This window comes from Musca autumnalis, unplaced genomic scaffold (assembly GCF_047663935.1).
Source record: "Musca autumnalis isolate F117 unplaced genomic scaffold, ASM4766393v1 scaffold_1, whole genome shotgun sequence".
Taxonomy (NCBI): domain Eukaryota; kingdom Metazoa; phylum Arthropoda; class Insecta; order Diptera; family Muscidae; genus Musca; species Musca autumnalis.
Genome location: NW_027411644.1, coordinates 208134598 through 208156712, shown reverse-complemented (window position 1 = coordinate 208156712; position 22115 = coordinate 208134598). Strand labels below are relative to the sequence as shown.

General features: G+C 30.1%; 1 protein-coding gene across 1 annotated transcript in view; it reads right to left on the bottom strand.

Annotated features, from left to right (window-relative positions):
• The window catches only part of Dad (Daughters against dpp), a 116096-nt gene that overhangs the window by 74283 nt on the left and 19698 nt on the right, over positions 1-22115 (bottom strand). The window contains exon 2 of the mRNA XM_073959988.1: positions 12471-14183. Within this exon, the coding sequence (XP_073816089.1) occupies positions 12471-13716 (1246 nt within the window). The 5' untranslated portion in view covers positions 13717-14183. The remainder of the gene's footprint in view (positions 1-12470; positions 14184-22115) is intronic.

Sequence of the window (22115 nt, the reverse complement as noted above, 5' to 3'; positions counted from 1 at the left end):
GTCTTAAAAAGCTCTCTTTGCCTTGGAAATAGTCTTAAGAAGCTCTCTTTGCTTTAAAAATGTCTTAAAAACCTCTCTTTGCTTTGGAAAGGGTCTTAAGAGGCTCTCTTTGTTTTAGAAAGGATCATAAGAAGCTCTCTTTTGCTTTAGAAAGGGTCCTAAGAAGCTCTCTTTGCTTTGAAAATGTCTTAAGAACCTCTCTTTGCTTTGGAGAGGGTCTTAAGAAGCTCTCTTTCCTTTGGAAAGGTTCTTAAAAAGTTATCTTTGCTTTGGAAATAACGTTAAGAAGCTCTCTTTGCCTTGTAAACGATCTTAAGAAGCTCTCTTTGCCTTGGAAATGGCCTTAAGAAGCTCTCTTTGCTTTGGAAATGGTCTTAAGGAGGTCTCTTCGTTTAGTAAAGGGCCTTGAGAACCTCTCTTTGCTTTGGAAAGGGTTTTAAGAAGCTCTCTTTGCTTCAGAAAGGGTCATAAGAAGCTCTCTTTGCTTTGTAAAGGTTCTTAAGAAGCTCTCTTTGCTTTGAAAATGTCTTAAGAACCTCTCTTTGCTTTGGAAAGGGCCTTAAGAGACTCTTTTTGCTTTGTAAATGGTCTTAAGAATCTCTCTTTGCATTGGAAAGGGTCGTAAGAAACTCGCTTTGCCTTGGAAATAGCCTTAAGAAGCTCTCTTTGCTTTGGAAAAAGTTTTAAGAAACTCTCTCTGCTTTCGAATTTGTATTAAGAAGCTCTCTTTTCCTTGGGAAGGGTTTTAAGAACCTCTCTTGCTTTCGGAAGGGTCTTAAGAAGCTCTCTTTGCTTTGGAAAGGGTCTTGAAAAGCACTCTATGCCTTGGAAAGGGTTTTAAGGACCTCTCTTTGCTTTCGAAATGGTCTTAAGAAGCCTTGGAAAGGGTTTTACGAACCTCTCTTTGTTTTAGAAAGGGTCATAAAAAGCTCTCTTTTGATTTAGAAAGGGTTCTAAGAAGCTCTCTTTTGTTAATGCAAGACAATATTTTATTTATTTATTTATTTTATAATTAATCCCCCAGCCCTCTCTCTATCATAATTTAACTAAATAACTCATAATAGAAGTTCCTAAGGTGTGTGTTTATGTAGCTTTATTCTCCAGAACACACCTTTCTTCAAATGTTTAATCAGAATTTAATGGTCATTACTTTGGTTCGCAAACTCACTTAAAATCAGTTAACTTCAATTTTTGAAACTGACAAACCAACAAAAATGAATGTTTGCTTTACTAAGTGAAGCAAACCACCTCTCCACTCTGACCCCTAAGGACATCAAGTGTATGGTGAATGAGTTGTTGTTGTTGTTGGAGTTGGTACTACAAGTGATATGATTCGAACTACAATGGAGCCATAAAGAAGAGTCAGTCGTTGCCGCTGTCGTCATTGTCGTGGTTCTTACTTGTCCAGACAACTTTGTTCGTGTTGCTGTGGTTGGTGTTCACAATCATGACCGTCGAGAGCAAAAAAAAAGACAACAACAAAAATTAAAAAAAAAAAACAACAAAAAACTTAATAGCTCAACACACTAAACTTACTTGAAGAACTTAACCCAAACGTACGAATAATACAAACAATAAGCAGTAACAACAGCAGCAACAACAACATCAACAAAGTATCAATAAAACAGCAGCAGCAACAACAATGGGCAACATTATTTAAAAGTATGGTCTGTCGGTCGTCGGCGCCTATTTGCTTGGCGCCACTTTACGCGATGGATACACTCAGTGCCATAAATACGTACTTGCATGTCGTCGGTGTCGGTGTATGTGAGCGAGATATGAGTGTACGAGTATGTCCATTGTATTTGTCAGAGCCAAACGCCTGTATTTCTACTCAATATAACGTGTGCCTTAGCCCCAACAAGTTTAGAACGCGTTCAATGCTGCGTCGTAGACGTCTTTCGTTAGCTGATTATCGTAACATGCACCAGTCTTGCATTAATATGCTCTCTCTCTCTCTTTAACACAAACAAACAATTGTTTTACACACACACACGCACAATGGCAAATTAGCAAAAACGCACTGTGTATTTAATGGTGCAGGGTTGCCGCTTTGAAAAATACCAATACCAAGTCTTTAGGAGACCTCCTAAAGGTCTTTAGGGGACCTCCGAAAGGTCTTTAGGAGACCTCCTAAAGGTCATATATGGATATAAGGCCTCCTGAAAGTTTTCAATCGATAGAAGACCAACTAAAGGTCTCCTGTAAATACCTCGTAACGGTCTTCTATGAACAGAACAGCTCTATGGATAGAAGACCTCCTAAAGGTCGTATATGAATAGAACAGCTCTATGGATAGAAGACCTCCTAATCCAATAATCGTGGATTTTTTAAGAATTTTTTTCAACCAACACCAGGCCAATAATTGTGGATTTTTTAAAGAACATTTTTTCAACCAACATCTGACCAATAATCGTGGATTTTTTAAAGGATATTTTTCAAAAACTTCAAACCAACAATCGTGGATTTTTTAAAGAAAATTTTTTCAACCAACATCTGACCAACAATCGTGGACTTTTTAAAGGATATTTTTCAGAAAACTTCAAACCAACAATCGTGGATTTTTTAAAGAACATTTTTTCAACCAACATCTGACCAACAATCGTGGATTTTTTAAAGGATATTTTTCAAAAAACTTCAAACCGATTATTGTTTTTTTAAAGAAATTTTTCAAAAAACATCAAACCAATAATCGTGGATTTTTTAAAGAATATTTTTTCAAAAAACCTCAAACCAATAATCGTGGATTTTTCAAAGAATTTTTTTCAAAAAAAAAATTTCAAACCTATAATCGAGGATTTTTTAAAGAATATTTTTCAAAAAACTTCAAACCAATAATCGTGGATTTTTTAAAGAAATTTTTCAAAAGACTTCAAACCAATAATCGTGGATGTTTTAAAGAATACTATTCAAAAAATTTCAGACCACTAATCGACGATTTTTTTAAAGAAATTTTTCAAAAAATTTAAAACCAATAATCGTGGATTTTTTAAAGAATATTTAAAAAAAAACTTCATACCAATAATCGTGGATTTTTTAGAGAATATTTAAAAAACAACTTCATACCAATAATCGTGCATTTTTTAAAGAATATTTTTCAAAAAATTTCAAACCAATAATCGTGGATTTTTTAAAGAATATTTTTCAAAAAATTTCAAACCAATAATCGTGGATTTTTTAAAGAATATTTTTCAAAAAATTTCAAACCAATAATCGTGGATTTTTTAAAGAATATTTTTCAAAAAATTTCAAACCAATAATCGTGGATTTTTTAATGAATATTTGTCAAAAAATTTCAAACCAATAATCGTGGATTTTTTAAAAAATATTTTTCAAAAAATTTCAAACCAATAATAGTGGATTTTTTAAAGAATATTTTTCAAAAAATTTCAAACCAATAATCGTGGATTTTTTAAAGGATATCTTTCAAAAAATGTCAAACCAATAATCGTGGATTTTTTAAAGAATATCTTTCAAATAATGTCAAACCAATAATCGTGGATTTTTTAAAGAATATTTTTCAAAAAATTTCAAACCAATAATCGAGGATTTTTTAAAAAATATTTTTCAAAAAAACTCAAACCAATAATCGAGGATTTTTTAAACAATATTTTTCAAAAAAACTCAAACCAATAATCGTGGATTTTTTAAAGAATATTTTTCAAAAAATTTCAAACCAATAATCGTGGATTTTTTAAAGAATATTTTTCAAAAAATTTCAAACCAATAATCGTGGATTTTTTAAACAATATTTTTCAAAAAAATTTCAAACCAATAATCGTGGATTTTTTAAAGAATATTTTTCAAAAAATTTCAAACCAATAATCGTGGATTTTTTAAAGAATATTTTTCAAAAAATTTCAAACCAATAATCGTGGATTTTTTAAAGAATATTTTTAAAAAAACTTCATACCAATAATCGTGGATTTTTTACTGAATATTTTTCAAAAAACTTCCAACCAATAATCGTGGATTTTTTAAAGAATGTTTTTCAAAAAATTTCAAAACAATAATCGTGATTTTTTTTTAAATAATATTTTTTAAAAAACTTAAACCCAATAATCGTGGATTTTCTAAAGAATATTTTTTAAAAAACTTCATACCAATAATCGTGGATTTTTTACTGAATATTTTTCAAAAAACTTCCAACCAATAATCGTGGATTTTTTAAAGAATGTTTTTCAAAAATTTTCAAAACAATAATCGTGAATTTTTTTAAATAATATTTTTCAAAAAATTTCAAACCAATAATCGTGGATTTTTTAAAGAATATTTTTCAAAAAATTTCAAACCAATAATCGTGGATTTTTTAAAGAATATTTTTCAAAAAATTTCAAACCAATAATCGTGGATTTTTTAAAGAATATTTTTCAAAAAATTTCAAACCAATAATCGTGGATTTTTTAAAGAATATTTTTCAAAAAATTTCAAACCAATAATCGTGGATTTTTTAAGGAATATTTTTCAAAAAATTTCAAACCAATAATCGTGGATTTTTTAAAGAATATTTTTCAAAAAATTTCAAACCAATAATCGTGGATTTTTTAAAGAATATTTTTCAAAAAATTTCAAACCAATAATCGTGGATTTTTTAAAGAATATTTTTCAAAAAATTTCAAACCAATAATAGTGGATTTTTTAAAGAATATTTTTCAAAAAATTTCAAACCAATAATCGTGGATTTTTTAAAGAATATTTTTCAAAAAATTTCAAACCAATAATCGTGGATTTTTTAAGGAATATTTTTCAACCAACATCAGACAAATAATTGTGGATTTTTTAAGGAATATTTTCCAACCAACATCAGACAAATAATCGTGGATTTTTTAAGGAATATTTCCAATCGTGAAATTTTAAGGAATATATTTTTAAAAATATTGTTTTCAAATGTTTTTTAAAAATATTGTTTTCTCAATTTTAATCATTCAATGATTCAGCAGGAGCTGCCGGCAATAAAATGCATAGGATCCATAGAGAATTAGCTAATATTACTGGTTGCCTAAAAGTATGCATCACACATGGTATTAAGTATAACAGCATCATATGGTTGTCCAGCAATTCTGAAATTATGGGAAGCAATTGTATGATATTCTCATCTATTTGATTTGAAATTATTGATATTAATATTTCTCAATGATTCATTTTTTGTTTGCTTTGCTTTTCAAAACTATAAATATTTACACCTCTGTATGTGCGCCAAGAAATATTTAAAATTGATTTGTTTATTTTATTTTTTTTTTTTTTTTTCTTTCAATTTGTGGGTTTGTGTTGGCAGTTGCTGCTTTCGAAAATGCATTAAGAAAACGCCAATAGCACATTTTAGCAGCAAAAGGCTAACTATTTCAAATAGTTGAAATGCGTCTTGTTTTTTTTTTGTGAAATTTTGGCGACGCTATGCCATAAAATCCCCCATACACACACAACTTATGGGTGAATTAGATGAAAAACAACAACATTAGTTGTTGCTGTTATTTGGTGAACGCCGCCAAGCGCATCAAACCACGCGAACTTAATGGCATACGCGTATATTTTCCTGGCGCCACTTGCTAAATTTACGCAAATCGCTTGTAAAGAATTTAGACGCCTGTTGTCATTGAGTTGCTTTTTTTGCTTCGCTCTCTTGTTGTTTTCGCTCTCCTCATATTGCATTTATTCATGCTGGTAATTGTTGTATTGAATAATATGAAATAGTATTTGGAATTGCGGGGAAGAGGAGGAGGAGTGGCGTTTTCAGTGGTTTGTTAAGTCGTGCTCTCATCATTCAATATTTTTTGCTTGATTATTTTTTTTTTTACGAAACATTGTTGCAAACATTTTTTTTTCATTTCTTCCTTTATTGATAATAATTTGGTATTGACGAATTGCTTGAATTATTTGTTGTTGTTGCAGTTATTGAGGGCAACGTGATCTCTGTCACATAGTATTAAGAAAAATCAAAAATAAAAAAAATAAAGAAAGGGAATATTTCAATCGAAAATAGAATATGTAAGATGAAAGATGATTTGAAAGATATCAGAATTATAAATGTGGTGTTTCTAAAATGGAACAATGGTAATGAACGTTGGTATTTATGTACATTTAAGGTATACTTTTAAGCAGGCTACACATAAGCAATTTTCAGTAGCAGTTTTTATCAATTTTCCGTTTCCGTGTGATGTCTGGAACGTTGCGATAAATATTTAAGCAACACTGACATTTCAAAACAATCAATATTTACGCACCTTAAAACATATTTAGTAATATCGATGTGTGCTGCATACTTTTAGGAGGTCAAGTCACAATAGTCGTGAATATTTAAAGAATTTTACAGCCAATATCAGAGGAATAATGATGGATTTTTAAAAGAATATTTTTTGACCAACGCCACACCAAAATTTGTGGATTTTTTAAAGATTCTTTTTCAACCAACATCTAACCAATAATCGTGGATTTTTTAAAGAATATTTTTCAACCAACATCTGACCAATAATCGTGGATTTTTTAAAGACTATTTTTCAACCAACATCTGACCAATAATCGTGGATTTTTTAAAGAATATTTTTCAACCAACATCTGACCAATAATCGTGGATTTTTTAAAGAATATTTTTTAACCTACATCAGGCCAATAATTGTGGATTTTTTAAAGAAAGTTTTTCAACCAACATCTGAGCAATAATCGTGGATTTTTTAAAGAATATTTTTCAACCAACATCTGACCAATAATCGTGGATTTTTTAAAGAATATTTTTCAACCAACATCTAACCAATAATCGTGGATTTTTTAAAGAATATTTTTCAACCAACATCTCACCAATAATCGTGGATTTTTTAAAGAATATTTTTCAACCAACATCTAACCAATAATCGTGGATTTTTTAAAGAATATTTTTCAACCAACATCTGACCAATAATCGTGGATTTTTTAAAGAATATTTTTCAACCAACATCTGACCAATAATCGTGGATTTTTTAAAGACTATTTTTCAACCAACATCTGACCAATAATCGTGGATTTTTTAAAGAATATTTTTCAACCAACATCTGACCAATAATCGTGGATTTTTTAAAGAATATTTTTCAACCAACATCTGACCAATAATCGTGGATTTCTTTAAAGAAATAATTTCAACCAACATCTGACCAATAATCGTGGATTTTTTAAAGAATATTTTTCAACCAACATCAGACAAATAATCGTGGATTTTTTAAAGAATATTTTTCAACCAACATTTGACCAATAATTGTGGATTTTTTTAAGAAAATTTTTCAACCAACATCTGACCAATAATTGTGAATTTTTTAAAGAATATTTTTTAACCAACGTCTGACAAATAATCGTGGATTTTTTAAGGAATATTTTTCAACCAACATATGAGCAATACTTGTGGATTTTTTACCGAATATTTTTCAACCAACATCTGACCAATAATCGTGGATTTTTTAAAGAATATTTTTTAACCAACATCTGACCAATAATCATGGATTTTTTAAAGAATATTTTTCAACCAACATCTGACCAATAATCGTTGGTTTTTTAAAGAATATTTTTCAACCAATATCTGACCAATAATAGTGGATTTTTTAAAGAATATTTTTCAACCAACATCTGACCAATAATCGTGGATTTTTTAAAGAATATTTTTCAACCAACATCTGACCAATAATCGTGGATTTTTAAAGAATATTTTTCAACCAACATCTGACCAATAATCGTGGATTTTTTAAAGAATATTTTTCAACCAACATCTAACCAATAATCGTGGATTTTTTAAAGAATATTTTTCAACCAACATCTGACCAATAATCGTGGATTTTTTAATAAATATTTTTCAACCAACATCTGACCAATAATCGTGGATTTTTTAATAAATATTTTTCAACCAACATCTGACCAATAATCGTGGATTTTTTAAAGAATATTTTTCAACCAACATCTGACCAATAATCGGGGGTTTTTTAAAGAATATTTTTCAACCAACATCTGACCAATAATCGTGGATTTTTTAAAGAATATTTTTCAACCAACATCTGACCAATAATCGTGGATTTTTTAAAGAATATTTTTCAACCAACATCTGACCAATAATCGTGGATTTTTTAAAGAATATTTTTCAACCAACATCTGACCAATAATCGTGGATTTTTTAAAGAATATTTTTCAACCAACATCTGACCAATAATCGTGGATTTTTTAAAGAATATTTTTCAACCAACATCTGACCAATAATCGTGGATTTTTTAAAGAATATTTTTCAACCAACATCTGACCAATAATCGTGGATTTTTTAAAGAATATTTTTCAACCAACATCTGACCAATAATCGTGGATTTTTTAAAGAATATTTTTCAACCAACATCTGACCAATAATCGTGGATTTTTTAAAGAATATTTTTCAACCAACATCTGACCAATAATCGTGGATTTTTTAAAGAATATTTTTCAACCAACATCTGACCAATAATCGTGGATTTTTTAAAGAATATTTTTCAACCAACATCTGACCAATAATCGTGGATTTTTTAAAGAATATTTTTCAACCAACATCTGACCAATAATCGTGGATTTTTTAAAGAATATTTTTCAACCAACATCTGACCAATAATCGTGGATTTTTTAAAGAATATTTTTCAACCAACATCTGACCAATAATCGTGGATTTTTTAAAGAATATTTTTCAACCAACATCTGACCAATAATCGTGGATTTTATAAAGAATATTTTTCAACCAACATCTGACCAATAATCGTGGATTTTTTAAAGAATATTTTTCAACCAACATCTGACCAATAATCGTGGATTTTTTAAAGAATATTTTTCAACCAACATCTGACCAATAATCGTGGATTTTTTAAAGAATATTTTTCAACCAACATCTGACCAATAATCGTGGATTTTTTAAAGAATATTTTTCAACCAACATCTGACCAATAATCGTGGATTTTTTAAAGAATATTTTTCAACCAACATCTGACCAATAATCGTGGATTTTTTAAAGAATATTTTTCAACCAACATCTGACCAATAATCGTGGATTTTTTAAAGAATATTTTTCAACCAACATCTGACCAATAATCGTGGATTTTTTAAAGAATATTTTTCAACCAACATCTGACCAATAATCGTGGATTTTTTAAAGAATATTTTTCAACCAACATCTGACCCAATAACCATCGATATTTGAAAAGATATTTTTCAACCAACATCTGACTAATAATCGTGGATTTTTTTAAAGAAAAATTTTCAACCAACATCTGACCAATAATCGTGGATTTTTTAAAGAATAGTTTTCAACCAACATTCTCCCAATAATCGTGGATTTTTTAAAGAATATTTGTCAACCAACATCTGACCAATACTCGTGGATTTTTTAAAGAATATTTTTCGACCAACATCTGACCAATAATCGTGGATTTTTTAAAGAATATTTGTCAACCAACATCTAACCAATAATCGTGGATTTTTTAAAGAATATTTGTCAACCAACATCTGACCAATAATCGTGGATTTTTTAAAGAATATTTTTCAACCAACGTCTGACCAATAATCGTGGATTTTTTAAAGAATATTTTTCAACCAACATTTGACCAATACTCGTGGATTTTTTAAAGAATATTTTTCAACCAACGCCCGACCAATACTCATGGATTTTTTAAAGAATATTTTTCAACCAACATTTGACCAATACTCGTGGATTTTTTAAAGAATATTTTTCAACCAACATCTGACCAATAATCGTGGATTTCTTTAAAGAAATAATTTCAACCAACATCTGACCAATAATCGTGGATTTTTTAAAGAATATTTTTCAACCAACATCAGACAAATAATCGTGGATTTTTTAAAGAATATTTTTCAACCAACATTTGACCAATAATTGTGGATTTTTTTAAGAAAATTTTTCAACCAACATCTGACCAATAATTGTGAATTTTTTAAAGAATATTTTTTAACCAACGTCTGACAAATAATCGTGGATTTTTTAAGGAATATTTTTCAACCAACATCAGACAAATAATCGTGGATTTTTTAAGGAATATTTTTCAACCAACATATGAGCAATACTTGTGGATTTTTTACCGAATATTTTTCAACCAACATCTGACCAATAATCGTGGATTTTTTAAAGAATATTTTTTAACCAACATCTGACCAATAATCATGGATTTTTTAAAGAATATTTTTCAACCAACATCTGACCAATAATCGTTGGTTTTTTAAAGAATATTTTTCAACCAATATCTGACCAATAATAGTGGATTTTTTAAAGAATATTTTTCAACCAACATCTGACCAATAATCGTGGATTTTTTAAAGAATATTTTTCAACCAACATCTGACCAATAATCGTGGATTTTTAAAGAATATTTTTCAACCAACATCTGACCAATAATCGTGGATTTTTTAAAGAATATTTTTCAACCAACATCTAACCAATAATCGTGGATTTTTTAAAGAATATTTTTCAACCAACATCTGACCAATAATCGTGGATTTTTTAATAAATATTTTTCAACCAACATCTGACCAATAATCGTGGATTTTTTAATAAATATTTTTCAACCAACATCTGACCAATAATCGGGGGTTTTTTAAAGAATATTTTTCAACCAACATCTGACCAATAATCGTGGATTTTTTAAAGAATATTTTTCAACCAACATCTGACCAATAATCGTGGATTTTTTAAAGAATATTTTTCAACCAACATCTGACCAATAATCGTGGATTTTTTAAAGAATATTTTTCAACCAACATCTGACCAATAATCGTGGATTTTTTAAAGAATATTTTTCAACCAACATCTGACCAATAATCGTGGATTTTTTAAAGAATATTTTTCAACCAACATCTGACCAATAATCGTGGATTTTTTAAAGAATATTTTTCAACCAACATCTGACCAATAATCGTGGATTTTTTAAAGAATATTTTTCAACCAACATCTGACCAATAATCGTGGATTTTTTAAAGAATATTTTTCAACCAACATCTGACCAATAATCGTGGATTTTTTAAAGAATATTTTTCAACCAACATCTGACCAATAATCGTGGATTTTTTAAAGAATATTTTTCAACCAACATCTGACCAATAATCGTGGATTTTTTAAAGAATATTTTTCAACCAACATCTGACCAATAATCGTGGATTTTTTAAAGAATATTTTTCAACCAACATCTGACCAATAATCGTGGATTTTTTAAAGAATATTTTTCAACCAACATCTGACCAATAATCGTGGATTTTTTAAAGAATATTTTTCAACCAACATCTGACCAATAATCGTGGATTTTTTAAAGAATATTTTTCAACCAACATCTGACCAATAATCGTGGATTTTTTAAAGAATATTTTTCAACCAACATCTGACCAATAATCGTGGATTTTTTAAAGAATATTTTTCAAGCAACATCTGACCAATAATCGTGGTTTTTTTAAAGAATATTTTTCAACCAACATCTGACCAATAATCGTGGATTTTTTAAAGAATATTTTTCAACCAACATCTGACCAATAATCGTGGATTTTTTAAAGAATATTTTTCAACCAACATCTGACCAATAATCGTGGATTTTTTAAAGAATATTTTTCAACCAACATCTGACCAATAATCGTGGATTTTTTAAAGAATATTTTTCAACCAACATCTGACCAATAATCGTGGATTTTTTAAAGAATATTTTTCAACCAACATCTGACCAATAATCGTGGATTTTTTAAAGAATATTTTTCAACCAACATCTGACCAATAATCGTGGATTTTTTAAAGAATATTTTTCAACCAACATCTGACCAATAATCGTGGATTTTTTAAAGAATATTTTTCAACCAACATCTGACCAATAATCGTGGATTTTTTAAAGAATATTTTTCAACCAACATCTGACCAATAATCGTGGATTTTTTAAAGAATATTTTTCAACCAACATCTGACCAATAATCGTGGATTTTTTAAAGAATATTTTTCAACCAACATCTGACCAATAATCGTGGATTTTTTAAAGAATATTTTTCAACCAACATCTGACCAATAATCGTGGATTTTTTAAAGAATATTTTTCAACCAACATCTGACCAATAATCGTGGATTTTTTAAAGAATATTTTTCAACCAACATCTGACCAATAATCGTGGATTTTTTAAAGAATATTTTTCAACCAGCATCTGACCAATAATCGTGGATTTTTTAAAGAATATTTTTCAACCAAAATCCGAGGATTAATTGTGGATGTTTACGGAATATTTGTGATGTTACTTATAGGTATGTGTGGTGCATACTTTTAGGAGACGAATCACACAACATTCTCAGGAATTTTAGGTACGAGTAGTGTTATTTAGAAATTGCCCAAAATATCAAAAAGTAAAATTTTTTCAAAATATTAAAGATTTCTAATACAATTTTCAAAAAATTCAAATGTCTCTCCATTCCACTCATGAACCATCGTTATTGTTCCCCTTAACTCTATTCTTTATTTTTTTTAACATACCTGTTTCGAGAATGCGACTCCAGTGCAATGGATTGCAACACACATACACTGGGTCGCGTTCGTTTGGACATACGGGTAAGCGTTTTAGCTGGGAGGAATTTTTCAAATCTCGCCACAAAAATAGGCGACATACTATCACATATGGCTCTTCGCCGAGTATTTCGGCACGACGCATTAATATGCAATTGGTTTGATATGTAGTCATGGAACTGGTGCTGCTGCCGCTGGAAGAACATGCTCCCGCTGACGTTGTCACTGGATCGTGACGCGATTTGACAGCCTTTAATAGACAGGTTATTTGACGGGCCTTGAGTTGTTTCATCAGAACATTGAAATAATATTCCGCCGTATAGTTGACATTTTCGCTTAACTTTTTCGAACTTTCGTAAGGTAAGGCATTGTTGTTGTTGTTGGTGGTGGTGGTTGTGGTCGTGGAGGCTAAATGGCTTGGATTCATATCGGTGGTGATTGTGTTGCTGGTGGCCACAATGGAATTGGAGGAACCGAAACCTCCGCCACAACAATTCCTGAGTATTTTTGCTGCTGTGGCAGCAAATGAGGTTGTTGCCGAGGTCAAGGTGGTTGCCGAATTCACAATGGTTGTGGCAACGGGGGTCAGGGCAATATTGCTTTTCGACAGCACACGCCGTGGCACCGTTGTGTTGGTGGTGGTGTTGGGGTTCACGGTCCGTTCTAATCTCCTGGGCAATTCCTTCGTTAGGTGAAAGGTACTGGTGCAGGTTGAGGAGGAGGTGGTGTTGTTGCTGCTGCTGCTGCCTGAACTGGTCTCGTTCAATTTTTCGTAATCGTCTACGTGCATTATGTCGCCAGTGTTTACGCAATTGTAACCACCTTGCCTCCGGGCGTAACCGGTTTCGGATTCGGTCGCTGACTGCGATGTTTCTGTTTCTCCATCCGTTACATAGGCCTGCGGCTGGCGGAACATTTGACAAAAGTCGCGTGATGGATTCGTGCAATCCAATTCGTCCCCGGCCATGGGCGTATAGGGCGGTGGCGGTGTATTCAGTTGTGGACGCAGCGACATCGTACTGGAACTCTCGCCAGAGACGTCGCAATAGAATGTCTGCCTCAACAAGGATGACGGATGATCCACTTCCATTTGAGGGTGGCGTTGAGGTGGAAGGCGATGCGGCAGTGGTGGCTGTCTGGTCGTCCCACGTACAGGTGTTGTTAGGTTTTTTGACGCATAACGCCATAGTTCTTTCTTCTCGCTTTGAAATTTCATGGAGAGACATTAAATGTAGCGGTAACATCGATCTTATCCTATTTGCATTATTCGCCTTAACTAAGTGGATTGGTTTAATTTCGTCGGCGTGTTGGCGTCGTCGGGTGGCGTGTGTGTTTTATTATTTCGTTGAGTTTGTTTACCGACAAATGCTTAGGTGATTTTTTTGTGAACAATCTTTTCACTTCAATGGTTGAACGAACACTCAATGAAATGGGGCAAATTCCGCTTCCGCAAAATATTCCGAAAAATCGCGTTCTCCTTTTTTCCTATTTCGATTGCAACGAACGAGAGGATTCTCTCTTTTTCTCTTTCTCACTGTGTGTGCAACAATTTTACGTCAATTCCGTAACGAAACGCGTTTGATTTCCCGATTTAACACTTTATCGACGAATCACTGTATGAGAATATTTGCACTTTTCTTAACGAGCGGATACGATCGAACGAACACACAATAAAGTATATTCCTGTAAATGAATAGAGAATGGAAAAACAATTAATTAATGGAAATATTATAGAAAAGAAAAAGAAGGAACAAAAAAAAAAAAAACAGCAAAAAAGTATCCATCTGCACAAGAAAGAATATTAAATAATATTTTTCAACAATTATTAGGCCAATAATTTAGGATTTTTTTAAGCATATTTTTCAACAATTATCCCGCCATTAATCGTGGATATTTAAAGAATATTTGTCAACAATTATCACGCCAATAATCGTGGATTTTTTAAAGAATATTTTTCAAAAAACATCACGCCAATAATCGTGGATTTTTTAAAGAATATTTTTCAACAATTATCACGCCAATAATCGTGGATTTTTTAAAGAATATTTTTCAACAATTATCACGCCAATAATCGTGGATTTTTTAAAGAATATTTTTCAACAATTATCACGCCAATAATCGTGGATTTTTTAAAGAATATTTTTCAACAATTATCACGCCAATAATCGTGGATTTTTTAAAGAATATTTTTCAACAATTATCACGCCAATAATCGTGGATTTTTTAAAGAATATTTTTCAACAATTATCAGGCCAATAATCGTGGATTTTTTAAAGAATATTTTTCAACAATTATCACGCCAATAATCGTGGATTTTTTTAAGAATATTTTTCAACAATTATCACGCCAATAATCGTGGATTTTTTTAAGAATATTTTTCAACAATTATCACGCCAATAATCGTGGATTTTTTAAAGAATATTTTTCAACAATTATCACACCAATAATCGTGGATTTTTTAAAGAATATTTTTCAACAATTATCAGGCCAATAATCGTGGATTTTTTAAAGAATATTTTTCAACAATTATCACGCCAATAATCGTGGATTTTTTTAAGAATATTTTTCAACAATTATCACGCCAATAATCGTGGATTTTTTAAGAATATTTTTCAACAATTATCACGCCAATAATCGTGGATTTTTTAAAGAATATTTTTCAACCAACATCTGACCAATAATCGTGGATTTTTTAAACAATATTTTTCAACAATTATCACACCAATAATCGTGGATTTTTTAAAGAATATTTTTCAACCAACATCTGACCAATAATCGTGGATTTTTTAAACAATATTTTTCAACAATTATCACACCAATAATCGTGGATTTTTTAAAGAATATTTTTCAACAATTATCAGGCCAATAATCGTGGATTTTTTAAAGAATATTTTTCAACAATTATCACACCAATAATCGTGGATTTTTTAAAGAATATTTTTCAACAATTATCAGGCCAATAATCGTGGATTTTTTAAAGAATATTTTTCAACAATTATCAGGCCAATAATCGTGGATTTTTAAAGAATATTTTTCAACAATTATCAGGCCAATAATCGTGGATTTTTTAAAGAATATTTTTCAACAATTATCAGGCCAATAATCGTGGATTTTTTAAAGAATATTTTTCAACAATTATCAGGCCAATAATCGTGGATTTTTTAAAGAATATTTTTCAACAATTATCAGGCCAATAATCGTGGATTTTTTAAAGAATATTTTTCAACAATTATCAGGCCAATAATCGTGGATTTTTTAAAGAATATTTTTCAACAATTATCAGGCCAATAATCGTGGATTTTTTAAAGAATATTTTTCAACATTTATCAGTCCAATAATCGTGGATTTTTTAAACAATATTTTTCAACAATTATCACACCAATAATCGTGGATTTTTTAAAGAATATTTTTCAACAATTATCACGCCAATAATCGTGGATTTTTTAAAGAATATTTTTCAACAATTATCACGCCAATAATCGTGGATTTTTTAAAGAATATTTTTCAACAATTATCAGGCCAATAATCGTGGATTTTTTAAAGAATATTTTCAACAATTATCACGCCAATAATCGTGGATTTTTTAAAGAATATTTTCCACAATTATCACGCCAATAATCGTGGATTTTTTAAAGAATATTTTCTACAATTATCACGCCAATAATCGTGGATTTTTTAAAGAATATTTTTCAACAATTATAACGCCAATAATCGTGGATTTTTTAAAGAATATTTTTCAACAATTATCACGCCAATAATCGTGGATTTTTTAAAGAATATTTTTCAACAATTATCAGGCCAATACTCGTGGATTTTTTAAAGAATATTTTTCAACAGTTATTATGTCAATAATTGTGGATTTTTTATTAAACAATATTTTTGAGGATTTTTTAAACAATATTTTTAGTTTAGTTTTCAACAATTATCAGGCCAATAATTGAGGATTTTTTACACAATATTTTTCAACAATTATCACGCCAATAATCGTGGATTTTTTAAAGAATATTTTAAAGAAATATCAGCCCTATAATTGCGGATTTTTTAAATAATATTTTTCAACAATTATCACGCCAATAATCGTGGATTTTTTAAAGAATATTTTTCAACAATTATCAGGCCAATACTCGTGGATTTTTTAAAGAATATTTTTATGCAAATATCACGCCAATAATCGTGGATTTTTTAAAGAATATTTTTCAACAATTATCACGCCAATAATCGTGGATTTTTTAAAGAATATTTTTCAACAATTATCACGCCAATAATCGTGGATTTTTTAAAGAATATTTTTCAACAATTATCACGCCAATAATCGTGGATTTTTTAAAGAATATTTTTCAACAATTATCACGCCAATAATCGTGGATTTTTTAAAGAATATTTTTCAACAATTATCACGCCAATAATCGTGGATTTTTAATGAATATTTTTCAACAATTATCACGCCAATAATCGTGGATTTTTAATGAATATTTTTCAACAATTATCACGCCAATAATCGTGGATTTTTTAATGAATATTTTTCAACAATTATCACGCCAATAATCGTGGATTTTTTAAAGAATATTTTTCAACAATTATCACGCCAATAATCGTGGATTTTTTAAAGAATATTTTTCAACAATTATCACGGCTATAATCGTGGATTTTTTAAAGGATTTTTTTCAACAATTATCACGCCAATAATCGTGGATTTTTTAAAGAATATTTTTCAACAATTATCACGCCAATAATCGTGGATTTTTTAAAGAATATTTTTCAACAATTATCACGCCAATAATCGTGGATTTTTTAGAGAATATTTGTCAACAATTTTCACGCCAATAATCGTGGATTTTTTAAAGAATATTTTTCAATAATTATCAGATCAATAAAGAATATTTTTCAAAAATTATCACGCCAATAATCGTGGATTTTTTAGAGAATATTTGTCAACAATTTTCACGCCAATAATCGTGGATTTTTTAAAGAATATTTTTCAATAATTATCAGATCAATAAAGAATATTTTTCAAAAATTATCACGCCAATAATCGTGGATTTTTTAGAGAATATTTGTCAACAATTTTCACGCCAATAATCGTGGATTTTTTAAAGAATATTTTTCAACAATTATTGTGGATTTTTTAAAGAATATTGATCAAAAAATATTAGGCCAATAATCTTGAAAGTCCAGCACCACATATTCATTCTTCTTCTCCCAACATCCATTTAAATATGCCATTCAAAAGTAATTTGCATTACTTGCTGCTAATTTTACTTTCTTGGGTTGTTAAGCACTTTTGGCTAGCGTGATGTCGAGTGGCGACTAGGCATTGGTGGTGGCGCCAATAAAACTATTTTATCAAATGAGACAACAATATGTTCCGCGCGGATTAACTTGATGTCATGGTTGAAATAGTTTTTTGTTGTTGTTATATTTTGCGACAATAGTTCGTTCTACTCTTCATTGTTGTTCTGAGGTAGTTACTCACAGTAATCGAATGTATGAACAACCGACCGACCGACCGACCGACAGACCATCCATCCATCAAAGCTAGAAATATCATCGAACCATGACTACTACCGTTACTACAAGTCAAGGGTGCTGGTTGGAGGTCTGTCTCGGCCACAGCCATTACCACTTAGTTTACTACATATTACTAACGTATGGAAGAAGGGAAGGAAGGTAGGCGAAATAATAAGTGTCTTTATGGGTGGGGTGTAGTGGCGGCAGCGGAAGATACCACAATTCATAATGCAACACAATTCCAAAAAAAGAAGAAATGCATACGAATTGTAAATGAGTCTTTAAAGACAAGTTGCTTGTTAAATTGCCTTCATCAATTCGAGCACCATCAACTTGTCAATGTTGTTTTCGTTAACGTTTTCTTAGTACCTGCATATCTGTGTCTGCCGCCTGCCTGCCGGCTGGTCGATGTTGGCTTGTCTTCGATGTTGGTAATAATAATAATGATGGTGATGATGACGACAACGACAACATCGTTGTCTTATATAGAACCCCTATGGATGCATTTTAGTTTATTACATACCTTGTCTAGCCGGTGTATTTTTCTTACACACATTAGGGTGGTAAAATTTGTTCTTACACCCTTTACTACCATTCTAAAGCGTGTGGCATTGAAATAATGTGGCTATATCAATGCCAAACCGTTATGCCATCACCTATTGGAACTATTATTTGCTGATAGAATCTTTGGTGCAATATAAATGTTTGCGATATTCCCAAATCAATTTTCACTAAGTTACACCCTAATATGTGACTATTATCTATTCCTTTGCTGTTGTAATTTGTTCCTCCTTTGACTCTCCTTACTACCTCCTGAGTTGTCTTATGTTTGTTTGGTTTTTTCTCTTTTTCTTCTTCTTCTTTGACTTATCATTAATATTAATGTCTGGCAGTCAGTTAACTCGTCAACAAACCATTAAAACTGTCTGCCAAAAAGGCCGACATAAAGTTAGCCCGTCAGGGCACACAAAACGGATCGAGAAACGACCAACCCTACAGGAAGGATAACATCGGCGACGAACATTTTGTGTGTTATCTTTTGTTTTTGTTGGTTATTTTACCTGATGTCATGCTACTGCTGATGTTGTAATCAACATTTGCAAACTAATTGGGATTCAGTCAATCACAGTTTGTCCAGGAATTAAAGCAGAACTAATATTGAGGACAAATATTTCTTTAAAAAATCCACGATTCTTGGCCCAATAATTGTTGAAAAATATTGTTTAAAAAATCCACGTTTTATGGGCTGATAATTGTTGAAAAATATTGTTTAAAAAATCAACGTTTTATGGGCTGATAATTGTTGAAAAATATTGTTTAAAAAATCCACGTTTTATGGGCTGATAATTGTTGAAAAATATTGTTTAAAAAATCCACGTTTTATGGGCTGATAATTGTTGAAAAATATTGTTTAAAAAATCCACGTTTTATGGGCTGATAATTGTTGAAAAATATTGTTTAAAAAATCCACGTTTTATGGGCTGATAATTGTTGAAAAATATTGTTTAAAAAATCCACGTTTTATGGGCTGATAATTGTTGAAAAATATTGTTTAAAAAATCCACGTTTTATGGGCTGATAATTGTTGAAAAATATTGTTTAAAAAATCCACGTTTTATGGGCTGATAATTGTTGAAAAATATTGTTTAAAAAATCCACGTTTTATGGGCTGATAATTGTTGAAAAATATTGTTTAAAAAATCCACGTTTTATGGGCTGATAATTGTTGAAAAATATTGTTTAAAAAATCCACGTTTTATGGGCTGATAATTGTTGAAAAATATTGTTTAAAAAATCCACGTTTTATGGGCTGATAATTGTTGAAAAATATTGTTTAAAAAATCCACGTTTTATGGGCTGATAATTGTTGAAAAATATTGTTTAAAAAATCCACGTTTTATGGGCTGATAATTGTTGAAAAATATTGTTTAAAAAATCCACGTTTTATGGGCTGATAATTGTTGAAAAATATTGTTTAAAAAATCCACGTTTTATGGGCTGATAATTGTTGAAAAATATTGTTTAAAAAATCCACGTTTTATGGGCTGATAATTGTTGAAAAATATTGTTTAAAAAATCCACGTTTTATGGGCTGATAATTGTTGAAAAATATTGTTTAAAAAATCCACGTTTTATGGGCTGATAATTGTTGAAAAATATTGTTTAAAAAATCCACGTTTTATGGGCTGATAATTGTTGAAAAATATTGTTTAAAAAATCCACGTTTTATGGGCTGATAATTGTTGAAAAATATTGTTTAAAAAATCCACGTTTTATGGGCTGATAATTGTTGAAAAATATTGTTTAAAAAATCCACGTTTTATGGGCTGATAATTGTTGAAAAATATTGTTTAAAAAATCCACGTTTTATGGGCTGATAATTGTTGAAAAATATTGTTTAAAAAATCCACGTTTTATGGGCTGATAATTGTTGAAAAATATTGTTTAAAAAATCCACGTTTTATGGGCTGATAATTGTTGAAAAATATTGTTTAAAAAATCCACGTTTTATGGGCTGATAATTGTTGAAAAATATTGTTTAAAAAATCCACGTTTTATGGGCTGATAATTGTTGAAAAATATTGTTTAAAAAATCCACGTTTTATGGGCTGATAATTGTTGAAAAATATTCTTTAAAAAATCCACTTTTATGGGCTGATAATTGTTGAAAAATATTGTTTAAAAATCCACGTTTTATGGGCTGATAATTGTTGAAAAATATTCTTTAAAAAATCCACGATTCTTGGCCCAATAATTGTTGAAAAATATTCTTTAAAAAATCCACGATTCTTGGCCCAATAATTGTTGAAAAATATTCTTTAAAAAATCCACGATTCTTGGCCCAATAATTGTTGAAAAATATTCTTTAAAAAATCCACGATTCTTGGCCCAATAATTGTTGAAAAATATTCTTTAAAAAATCCACGATTCTTGGCCCAATAATTGTTGAAAAATATTCTTTAAAAAATCCACGATTCTTGGCCCAATAATTGTTGAAAAATATTCTTTAAAAAATCCACGATTCTTGGCCCAATAATTGTTGAAAAATATTCTTTAAAAAATCCACGATTCTTGGCCCAATAATTGTTGAAAAATATTCTTTAAAAAATCCACGATTCTTGGCCCAATAATTGTTGAAAAATATTGTTTAAAAAATCCACGTTTTATGGGCTGATAATTGTTGAAAAATATTGTTTAAAAAATCCACGTTTTATGGGCTGATAATTGTTGAAAAATATTGTTTAAAAAATCCACGTTTTATGGGCTGATAATTGTTGAAAAATATTGTTTAAAAAATCCACGTTTTATGGGCTGATAATTGTTGAAAAATATTGTTTAAAAAATCCACGTTTTATGGGCTGATAATTGTTGAAAAATATTGTTTAAAAAATCCACGTTTTATGGGCTGATAATTGTTGAAAAATATTGTTTAAAAAATCCACGTTTTATGGGCTGATAATTGTTGAAAAATATTGTTTAAAAAATCCACGTTTTATGGGCTGATAATTGTTGAAAAATATTGTTTAAAAAATCCACGTTTTATGGGCTGATAATTGTTGAGAAATATTGTTTAAAAAATCCACGTTTTATGGAACCCTTCGAGGGTTCCTACGAGAAGAACCTTAAAATAGCTTTAATAAGTAGGCCTAATGTAATTTTGTCTCCTGTAATATACAGATGGTGTCATATTTTTTTTTTTTCAAAACCTTCCTCGGGTTATTTAAGAAAAAATGTCGTGTCATGTCTAACTCTACCCATTCCCAAATAATTTTTTTTGAGTTTTTTATTTCGTTAGAAAATTAGATTTTGTTATCACACCTATTTTTTTTGTTACTTTTGTTGTCGTTCGCCAAAAAAATAAATAATATTTTTGTTGTTTCTCTTTTTTGTAAATTTTTTGTTTTTGGTGGGTATTGAACCATAGAAGATGTCTCGTTAGCGGCGTCTGATAGACGCTGCTAATGGAACGTTGTTTTCGTGAATAACAATCAAATGTATTTTATTTTACTTTGCGTGCAGTCGAAAACAACAACAACAATAACTCAACATACTATATGGCACTCATAGCGTCTAATGTCTAGAGCTAGTTAGTTAGTCAGTCAGCTA